This window comes from Octopus sinensis, linkage group LG6 (assembly GCF_006345805.1).
Source record: "Octopus sinensis linkage group LG6, ASM634580v1, whole genome shotgun sequence".
In the NCBI taxonomy this organism is placed as follows: Eukaryota; Metazoa; Mollusca; class Cephalopoda; order Octopoda; family Octopodidae; genus Octopus; species Octopus sinensis.
The window spans coordinates 25,426,569-25,438,638 of NC_043002.1; the positions used below are offsets into that span (position 1 = coordinate 25,426,569).

At 35.8% G+C, this 12,070-nt stretch overlaps 1 protein-coding gene across 1 annotated transcript in view; it reads left to right on the forward strand.

Moving 5' to 3' along the window:
* LOC115213375 (polypeptide N-acetylgalactosaminyltransferase 2) overlaps positions 1-12,070 on the forward strand; it is a 158,698-nt gene that overhangs the window by 68,896 nt on the left and 77,732 nt on the right. Inside the window, exon 3 of the mRNA XM_029782320.2 lies at positions 37-135. Coding sequence (XP_029638180.1) covers positions 37-135 — 99 coding nt within the window. The remainder of the gene's footprint in view (positions 1-36; positions 136-12,070) is intronic.

Here is a 12,070-nt window from a genome sequence, read left to right on the forward strand (position 1 = left end):
GATGTTGATGCTAATGTGTATATTTCTATTTACCAGTTGCACTAAAGATTGGAGCCAAGAAAAACTACCAGCAACATCTGTGATTATAACATTCCATAACGAAGCCCGATCCGCATTATTACGCACTGTGATAAGGTAAGAGATTTTGGTACCAGTTACATAAATGGTGTTTATGGCAATAATGTCCAGTAATTCTGAATCCAAAGTATAAATGAGATTTATGAATTACTAAAACTTATAGGTTGGTGGGGGTAATTTATCATTTTTATCACTCATTTCAAAATGATTTCTATCAATCATAATGCAGAAAGTTTTATGTATTTCCGTTGTATGCATTTTTTCGGTTTGATATAAGTTGAAATAGAATTTGCTGTTCTTAATTATCCCCCAAAGTACCATTAACCATAACTCAGTCAGGATGCCGTATTTGAATTTGAATCCAAAAGAGAAATCGGTTAATGTTATTTTAGAGATGTGAGATAGTAACTAGTGTTCTGGTATGTTCTTGTCAAAGTGAATTACATCACCTGCTTTTCATGTCCCTGTTTTACATCCACTGCTTTTGATCTCGGGGAAAGTCATGAACTTTTCCATTTTCTTCCTTTTACATGCTTATTTCAGAAATGGTTATAATGCACATCTAAACAGCTGGAATTCTCTATCTCTGCAGTTATTGTAAGAACATAAAAACATTTGCTTTGTAGATTTGACTTGAAAACTGTCTCTGTATAATCTTACACAGTGACAGGGGACTTTGAGTTGCATCTAATATGGATTGCAACAAATCTGATAAGACTAACGAAGATCTAATAAAAATATATTCCAAAGAATTTGTTTGAAAACCAGACCACCAAATGTGTTGAAAGAGCTGTTATAGGGTGGTGCTGTTGTGTAAGGAATTAGCATGTGTAGAAGTCTGTTATATTGCAAAACTATCAGTATAGGAAAATCAAAGGTAAAGCTGCAGTTGATGGTTTCTATAAAATGTAAGCTATCACATAATATATACACAGCAAACTTTCTTAATACTAGCTTACACTTGTGTACTGGCAGATAAGAACTTTATAATAAAATAAACAAATAGGTGCAAACAGACAGTGAAGACAACCATTGCATATTTCATACAAATAATAAGTAGAAGCATCTCCCATATACATGGTAATAAGAAAATATTTGACCGTGCAGCCCCAGTTCTATGAAGGCACATTAATATCATTGTTGCTACTGCTGATGTTTTTGCTACCACATTTTCTGTGCTAGCATGGGTTGGATGAGACTTATTGAGGTAGTTTTCTGTGCTCAGATAACAATTCTTGCTGACAAACACACACACACACCTTATAAGAAAATTTGGTTTACAGAAATTAGTAGAAACCTGTTGTATGTGTGTATATGTATGCATGTGTACACATGCACATATATACTTGGTAAGATTAATCTATCACAATTAAAGTAAGGCTTTAAAAGCAATCTGTTTATGCTCCTGCACTTAATCAGTCCCAATGAAGCTTTTTGCCACCTCTTATCTTTCTAACACTCATCCCTCCATCAATCTTCTAACAATGGCACTGTTCAGCTGCTGTAATTGTAAGACAGCAGAAGTTGTAAATATTTCTTCCTGTTTGTGCAACAAGTTACCACCTTTCTACCTCCCTGGAAACACTTCCTTTAGCATCCATCTCTCATTCTCTATATCATCTCTTTCCACTTTATTTTCCTCTGATTAACTTTTTCTATCTTCTTAGTATCTCACTCTCTCCTCTGAGGTACATCTTAAGACTACCTTACCTCATCATTAATATTCTTTTGTATCTGCTATCATCCTCAGCACCATCTCATATCTGCTGTCGATACCCCCCTCCCACCTTTGTTCCCAATCAATTTTTCCACTGATCAAAGGAAATTAGAAGATGGATGTTAAATAATAATTTTGATGATTTTGTGTGTAAAAAAAAAAGAGAGAGAGAGAGATAACTATGCTTATCTTTGGTGGCAAATGATGTCTTTGCTATTGTGGCTCATTCAAAATTATCAGGAAATAACTGGTGATATTTGTTGAGATTTCCTGTTAGCAAATCATCTTTAAGTTGTTCACTTTTGAATTCCTCTGAAATGACAAAAAAAAAAATCCCTTAAAAAATAGGTAGAGATTGGTGACATGAAGATCATTTGGTCATTAACATCCTGTCTCCATTTCCTCTTGTCTATACTAGCATGGAAAAAACAGTTATATAATGAAATTATTTAATGTAAACTTTTCCATGCTTGTATGGGTCATATGGAATTTATTAAGACAGATTTTGTACAGCTAGATGCTCTTCTTGTTGCCAAGCAAGGTTTTCCTATGGCCAAACATATTTTTCATGGAAAACTGGAAATGAACAGTCTTGCTTCTATGATGATGATGATGGTCATTTACAGCCATCACCTGATGTCTAAACAAGGGTATACGCACATGCACTCATACATGCACATGCACACACCCATCTATGTATATGACTGGCTTCTTTCAGTTTCTGTTTACCAGATTCACTTATAAGGTTTCGGTTGGCCTTGTCTGAAGTGGCATACTGTGAGATTGAACCTAAGACCTCCTGGCTGAGGAATAAGCTTCTTAACGTCACAGCCACATGTATATCTATGTATCTATCTATCTATAATATGCATGCACGCATATGTGTGTGTGTACATATATATGCACACACTCTTCATGGTCTTGCCAAGGACATAACGACCTGAAAGGGACCACGTATACTCTTAAAGTTGTTGATGGAACCAGAAATGAAACATTCAAGCAAGACATGGTCCTCCCACTCATTCTGAGAGCATTGACTCCCAATAAGTAATGGCTCAGACAGTGATAGATCCTCCACTCCAACCATGCCAGCAGGAGAAAACAGAAAAAAGAAATAATGATGATAATGATGGTGCTGATGTATGCACCTGTGATGATATATATATCAGTTTTACATGAAGTATTTTTGGTTCAGAGATATGTTAGTCATTAATATGTTATGAGAAAATTTAATCACTGCTAATTATTTCATTAGGATAACATGAAATTTATCATTAGTGTATCAGCTGATTCACAAGTGTGTGTCTGATCTCTCCCTCTCATTCTCTCCCATCTCTCCTCTTTTCTCTCTTTCACTCCCTCCTCTCTCTCTCTCATGTATACATAGACATATGTAAACATTTGACCATGGGCTCGTATGTATATATGTATGTGTGAGAGAGAGTGAACTCTAATAATGTGTTAGAACAACTCCATCAATGATAAGTGGTATTTCATCAATGACAGTGTTCCAGTAATGATATAGAGTAGTTTTATGAAGAATATATGGTTGTGTTCCAACAGTAGTATAGAGAGAAAAATGTAAATTATTAAACACACACACACACACACACTGAGATTGTGTTTCTGTGTATGTGTGTGTGTGTGTGTGTGTATATAAAATATATAAAATGTATAGGGTAATGTTCTGTTAATAGGTAGGATCAAAAATAAAAGAAGTACTGCAGCCAGCAAGAGATAAATATCATTTAATATACATCAGATTTGAAATCAAGGAACTTTAAGATTCATGCTTACGATAGTACTATCATTGGGTGAACTTGTATAATATGGCATGTACTGTTGGGCAATATTCCAGTCTCTTTCTCTCTCTCTCAATCTCTCACTCTCTCTCTCTATTTATATATATATATATAATGATAGGCATCTCTTGGCCTCAGAAGACCATGGATCTGCCCTTGGAGAATTTTGTATCAGCTGCTGATGGTGGTTCAGTATCAGCTATGGCCGTACAGGCCTACATAGGAATGATAGTCTTGCATGCAGTGACTCCATTTGAAGATGCTTTCCACCGGTGCTCTCGAGTTTTCTATCTTTGAGCATGCTTTTCTTCAATGACAAGTTTCAGTTTCTCTTCCCCTCACTCTATCCCCTTGCGTAGTACTTGTTTCCAGCATGGTTGATCATTTGCTCCCATCTCACAACTTCCACATCTTTTGACTTCATATCTCTCTTGCATACATTCTTGAAACAGACATGAGGTCATCCTTGTCCACGTGTTGGTGGCTAATTCCCCATATAGGAGGTCTTTTAGGTTCCTCCTGTCTGGCATACAGTATACATACCAAGCCAGCACAGATGGTACCGTTAGAGCAGGGTGAATATGGTGGGTATCTTGGCATGGTTGAGGACTTCAGTGTTGGTGACTCAGTTGGTCCACTTGATATGGCTACAAAGGTGGAAGATGTTTAGACGATGCTCCTGCCTAGAGTAGAGGCTCATGTTTTGCTGCTGTAAAGTAGTGTACTGAGGACACTTGCTTTGTTGACAGCATTCTGAGTGTTTGTTAATTTTCTGTTCTTCCAGACTCTTTTTGTCAGCCTGGCAAATGAGGAGGTGTGCTTGTCCAACTTGCCTGCTGATTTCATGGTCCAAGGAGAGATTATCAGTAATGATACAACCGAGCTAGGTGAATTCATGGACTACCTCCAACTTGTAGTTAGTGAAGGTGGCAGGGTGCTTGACACTTTAGTCCAGTATATTGGTTTTCTTCATGCTGAATTCCTGGCAGACCTTTGAGAGTTTGTTCACAAGGTACTGCATTTGTTCCTCAGTGTCCTGTCCAATGCTGTGTTGTCTGCAAACAGCATTTCTCTGATGAGTACTTGACAAACCCTGGATTTTGCTTTCAGCCTTGACTGAACTAAACAGTTTCCTGCTTGATCTAGTATGGAGATAGACACATTCCAAATGCATGTTTCAGTATGATTACAAAAAGAATCCAAACAGGATGGGAGCAAGCACACAGTCCTGTTTCACACTGCTGCATATGTTGAATGTCTCTGAAGAAGAGCCATCAAATTAAATGACACCTTTCGTATCCACATGGAACAATTGGACTGTCCTGAGAAGTCTTGGAGTACAGCCATTCTTGACGTACTAAGTAGGTCGAAAGCCTTTGTGAGGTCAATGAAGGTGATATAGAGTGGCTGCTTTTGTTTTTGGCACTTCTTCTGCAGCTGTCAGAGAGAAAAAATGTCAATTGTAGAGTGTTCTATCTAATCTGAAACCACATATATATCTCTCTTGCGGGTACTTGGTGACCTCACCAGAACTGGTGCTACATAAAATTTACCTAGTACACTCTGTCTGTTAAGTGGTTGATATAAGTAAGAGCATTGGTCAATATAAAGACCTTCACCTGGGAACAAAAAAAAAAAATTAACCAGCCTGTGGGGTGTTAACAAGTGTGTGGAAAGCGTACGGAATACCACGTTTTTGGTTATGGAGGATCTGATTCTGAAAAAAAAATTTTCAAAAATTGCAATTTCAAAATTTCGATTCCCCCCTCCCCCTTTCATTTTTCACTTTTTCCAGATTTTTTTTTGGTGAAATACATAGAAAAATATGAAGATTATAATTCTGAAAAAGCTTGTAAAATTTCAATTTTTCAACAAGGTAAAAAAAGAAAATATTCCCTCTGGCCTTCAAGCCAGCTATCCACATGCTAGAAATAACAGACAAATCTCACAAAAAATGAAATTTTGAAAATGTGATTTTTGAAAATTTTTGTTTCAGAATCTGATTCTCCATAACCAAAAGCATAGGATTCCATAAAAAAAAAAATCAATATATATCCATTTTACCCGGAAAATTTTTCCATTTATTATGGAAAAATCGGATCTTGTGAATTTTCTGAAAGTTCCCTCCCCACCCCCAGGGTCGTCAGCATGCATTATTTTTTTCGTATTTGTTTTCCACACACTTGTTAACACCCCCCAAGCTGGTTGATTTTTTTTGTTCATGGGTAAGGATCTTTATATTGACCAGAACATCTGGCTGTAGGACCCATGCCAAAGCAGATATAAAACCTGGTGGAGCCCTCAAGCTTGTCTGTTCTTGTGAAACTGTCCAGCCCATGCCAGCATGGAAAAAAAGGGCGTCAAATAATGATGATGATATATGTGTGGGAATACACACACACACACATGTGCTTATACATATGCTGTATACTGAGAAAACATGTTGATGGCATTAATGGTAGTTGTTGGGGGCCATGATAGTAGTGGTGGTAGTAAAAGTACTAGCAGTATAGTTTTGGGGAAATAACTTTCACTACTAACAGCAGCGACAACAATGTTAACAACAATATTAAACTGGTGTCAAGAAAGAGGGCACGGATGGTGGTGTTGTCATGGCTGCTTTTTATTGGTTTTGCAGATGTTAAGTTGTAATATGGTATTTTAGACTGATGGTAGTAAATACTGATTCTGTATGTGTCTATGCATTTCTGTGTTTATCTGTGTGTGAATATGTGTGCGTATCTCTGTATGTGTGTATCTATGTGCATGTGTGTTTTTTTTTGTGTGTGCATGTATGTATGTAAATTTATGTATGTCCTTAAGCAAGCTTTTCATATCATATTGCGCCAGTCTTCTCAGCTAAAAATAAGAACCAACCAGTTGACGGTGCAGTCCTCTCTCCTTCCAGCTGTCACATCTTTGATGCTCCCTTGGGGCAAGGATGATGGGACTGAGAAGGTGTCTATATCTGCTTCTGACTACGGAGGTACCTAAAACAGCAAAAGCATGGTACATGTTATCAAGCCTGTGTGCAGATGTATGTTTGCATGTGTGGGTTGGCATGTATGAGTGTTTATGCCTGCTTATATATCTATATATATATCTATATATATGCTTGTATGTATGTGTGTGTGTATGCCTGTTTCTTTCTATGTGTAGGTTTCTATGTGTGATACTTCTGTGTGTATGTTTGTGTCTCCTCTTTTATTTGTTTCAGTCATTGCACTGTGGCCATGCTGAGGCACTGCTTTGAAGGGTTTTAGCTATACAAATCACCATTAATACTTTTGCTGAACTGCTAAGTTATGAGGATATAAAGAAACCAACACTGGTTGTCAAGTGGTGATGAGAGACAAGCATAAGAAACACACACACACACACACACACACACACAGAAACACCCATCCACACACAGAAACACACACCCACACTTGCATATATATATATATATATAAATTTAATATGTAATTTAATATATAAAATGTTAATTTAATACATAAGTTGCTATAAATTGCTTTTTCCATGCTGACTACTTGATAATTATCATTAATGTAATTTTTATCCTTACTTTATGAGTATATATATATGCATATATATATATATATATATATATATATATATATATGCATACATACATGCACAGATGCGTGGCAGCCCATTATGTATGTGTATGTGTGTATGTATAATGGACTTTGCACAGTTTCCTTCTACCAAATTCACTCATAAGGCATTGGTCAACCTGGGGCTTTAGTAGAAGCTACTTGCCCAAGGTGCTGTGCAATGGGACTGAACTCAGACTTGCATGGATGCTAAGTGAGCTTCTTAACTACACATCCCTGCCTGTGTATGTATATTTGTGTATGCATGTAATCTATATTCATTAAGACTAGCTGGACCTGTCAAAAATTCACTTAAAACATAAAAAAATGTAAGCATCAGTAAACAGTGTACTGGTGCCATGAGAAATGTTTGTATATTATGACTGTCTGAGTTTAAATTCTGCTGAGAACCACAATGCTATGCATGTCTATGGAGTACTCAGCCATTTGTGAGTTAATTTTATCCTTGTGTGGTAATGAAAAGTGAAATCCAATATTTTCTGTGTGTATGTATCTATGTATGAACTTTTCTTTGGATTTATGTATCTACTGTCTCTCTCACTTTCTCTCTGTCTCTTTCTTTGTGTCCCTCTTCTCTCCTTCTTTTGATTTAACAATATGTATATGTATCTATGTATCTACTTCTCTTGCGATGTGATAAACATTTAAAACACAAAACAAACGCCGTCACCACTCAATGTCTCTTTCACTCTCTCTCTCTTTCTCTCTTAAGTCCTCTCTGAAACCTTTAAAAACACAAAACGAATGTTGTCACCACTCACTATCTCTTTCTCTCTTACTTCATTTCTGAAACTTTTAAAAATACAACATGAATGACGTCACGACTCACTCTCTCTTTCATTCTCTTTTTCTCTCTCACTCTCTCATATTCTCCTTCACTCTCCCCTTTTCTCTCACTTCCTCACTCTCCCTCTCTTACTTCCTTTCTGTCCTCCTCTCTCTTGCTTTGCCACTTCTTTGAAGTAAGTGTGACGCACACAACAGGTACATACAAAAACAAAAAGTTAGCATATTAATATTATTGATGATAGCAATTGAACAACAGTGAAAAATGTTGCATTGTTACTGTAAGTTTGTCTTAATTAGTTTAGTTGTGTGGTTAAAAAGCTTGCTTTGCAACCCCCATAGTTTGGGGTTAAGTCACCTATGGCAAGTATCTTCTACTTATAGCCTCAAGTTGACCAATGCTTTGTTGAGTGGATTTGATACCTAGAAGGCTGCCTTTGACCTTTTGTATCCAAAAGGGATTTTTGACCCAATATTTACATGCAATTATTTACAGGGTTATCTATTTTGAGTTCTACAATTAAAAGCAAATTATCTCACATTCTCTCAAAATTTCTAAATTCTTGTGCGTGCGCATGCATGCATGTGTGTGTTTGTGTTTGTCTCCACCCACAACCATCTGACAATTGGTGTCGGCTTACTTCAGTTCTTGTAGCTTTGTGGGTCAACAAAAAATGACTTGTAGAATAAGTACTTGACTTAAATAAATAAAAAAAAAAGATGGTGCCCCAGCATGGATGTAGTTTAATGACTGAAACAAATTAAAAAATGAACACACCTTTGTTTCAAGTAATTTAAAAAATGATGAAGAATTTATTGAAATAATTTTATAATTTTTAAGCTATTTTAATTTATGTTTGGCACATAAACTAACATGGAATTTTGATAGATTTTAATTTAGATTACTTTAAAAATCAAAAACTTTGTATTAGAGAACTAGGAACACACTCAGATGGGTTAGTATCAAAAGAGTATGCAGTGCAGGCAGCTCTGAAGACTCTGTGATGGAGGAGGAGGAATAATAATAATAATAATAATAATAATAATAATAATACGTATAAGTAAAGATATGAATTTAACTGTTAATATTTTCAGTGTAAAATAATGTTAATCATTACAAGTAATTTGAAAGAAAATAAACAGGTCTTTATCAAGTCAGCGTTTCTGGTCTGTTGCTCTCTTCTAGCTTAAATTGGGGGTTGTAATATACCTAATTATCAGTTTATATCCATATTAATTAGTGTGTGTGTGTGTGTGAGTGAGAGAGAGGGTCATCTATGTATGATGTTCTCATAATGTCAATTAAATGCAGACCATGTGTTGCTGTGTGATGTTTACTGAGAGACCGAGATCATGGCTTGTGTGAAACTATGCTTGTGCCCCCTACACACACACATATTCACACACACATATTCACACACACACACACACACTACTTATACATCCACATATTCACATACACACACTGAATAATTCTTCCCTCTCCCATTACAAATCTATATTGAGCACTAATTACATCTCTGAATGAAAAACATAAATACATACATATGTATGTAGTTTCCTTGTTTATTTAAACCCTTCCTTTGTGTCCTAATTTTGCTATCCTGTTTTCATTATTAACTTAATTATTAAGTTCAACATAATGGTGTATTTGGTCTAAACTTATTGAAATACTCTATATGTTCATTCATTCGTCCATATATTCATTTCTACATACATGCTTGTGTAGATATGGAGTTCATTTTGTTACTTTGTTATTCATAGTCTCAAATTCTATATTACAGTGGCCTTGAGTAAGTGGCTTCAGGTTTGTATGGAAACCTGCAGTGAGTACTGTGTGTATGTATAAGTGTGTGTGTGTGTCTGTGAAGGTTTATATTCCAATTCTTTGCATGAAAGTCTTGAGCAATCAGATTTTAACATTTGTTGGCATTCCTTGCTAACAAATCATCTTGTAGTTCCATACTTCCAAAGATAAGTAATCCGTTATTTGAAAAACTGATAAGAGTTAGCAACTGGAAGGACATCCATCTTTAAAACTATGCTTTACTATAAACTTGTCCAAGCCATGCTATCATAGGAAAATGGCAAAACAAAAAAATGAATATATATTGCTTATAAATCTGGGACACCAAATGCACGTACAATTTTATACTCATTATTATTGGAATAGTTGCTAAATAGTACTGGCTTTCTTGGATTAAAGTATGGTTGAGCTTGGGACTTATAGAGAGAAGTTAGCTCCTCAATCCATGTTACAGATGACAATTGCCAGACCTGCAGGATCATATGATTTGACCCTTTCATTACCAACCTGGCTGAAACCGGTTCTGGTTCTGAGTACAAATGTCTTGTTTTCATAAGCTTTGAATTAAAATCTTCCACCAAACCTGAGTCATAATTTGTGTATCCTAACACTAGCTTAATGGTAACCAAGTTATTTTGCTAAATTTTTTGTTATATTTAAAGTAATTGAAAGAAACACAGAGCATCTCAAAATAAATACAATAACTAAAGGGAGGGGGAATAAGAAATTATTTTGTCTGACATTCTATTGATTTTGCTATCTGTATATGTATTTATATATACATATACAAATGTGTGTGTGTATATATATATATGCATGTTTGTATATGTGCATATATCTGTGTATGTTTACCTACATATGTGTGTGTATGAATATACATGTAGGTTTGTATATCATTGCCATCATCATTATGTCCATTTTGTTTTCCATGCTTGTATAGGTTGGATGGTCTTCTCCTGCATCTCTTTGAGGTTCAGTTTTCTGAAATTGGCCAGTATATGTTAATGTATACTCCTTTCACACTCTCACAGACCTACCTACCCATCCAGCCATACTCGATTCTCTCTCTATCCATACACAGATACTTCATCTCCACCATCTTGTATCCCTTTCCTACTTGAGCCTTTCTACACATGGCACAAAGTCACCTCTCTTAATATTACTCCTCCCCACTCTGTCAAGGGGTCTCGTCTTGTTAGTTACTTGGTGACCCTACTCGTGCTAGTGCCATGGAAAAAGTACCCAGTACACTCTGTAAAGTTCAATTCAATTCAATTTTCAATTCAATTTTTATTGGCTCAAAAAGCCAAAGCAAGGCCATGTAGAGGGACAGGGAGCTATGTATAGGGAGGGTGGTCATACAAAGAGTTCAGGCCATTTCTGGTCAAGAGAGACTTTGAACCGAGCGGTTGTCGGCATCTTCGTTAACATTAGGATGGGCATCCAGCTGTAGAAACCTTGCTAAAGCAGCCCTCAGGTTAGTTGGATCCTGTTGACCCAACCAACTCATGCCAGTATGGGACATGATGTTAAATGATGATGATGATATGTTTATGAATATATGTATGTGTGTGTAGGTTCATATGTTTATTTGTATGTATGTGTATATGCATATATACTGCACCCTGATTTAAATATTTGCATAGGCATGGCTGACTTGTCTAATAGTTAGTGATGGTCTCCTATGGACATGATTGGACAGTTATCTTGTATGATAGATCATTAGCCACTACACAAATTTTTTTTCTCTCCTTGTTTTTTCTGTTTACTTTTCTGTAGAAGAGCGTAGGCTCGAAATGTAAAAGACTTTTCCTATTCCTGAGTGCTATACTAATACATCTGTTTGTTTTGTACACCACCTGTCTTCGTCTTTTGTTTTTTTCATAAAATTTCCCTTTATATATATATATATATATATATATATATATATATATATTTCATTCATTCATTTATTTTTATTTTCATTTTCCATACTGGTATGGATTAGATAAAAATGTTATTGAGGTATTGTTTCACAACCTATCTTTCCTGTCATTAGCACTTACCTGTTTTACAAGTCAAGGATATGGTATTTTATCACATGTCTTCAAAGGCACAAAACCAGCATGAGGAAATGACAGCAACATCATTATCTGTAATTGAATGATTTTTGGCAAAGAGCAAATGTAAATAAACACACATTACATCTCTGCCTATTTTATCAGTTAATCTGTTTGCTGATCGATTGATGATGGCTTTTTTTCAGTTTCCATCTGCCAAA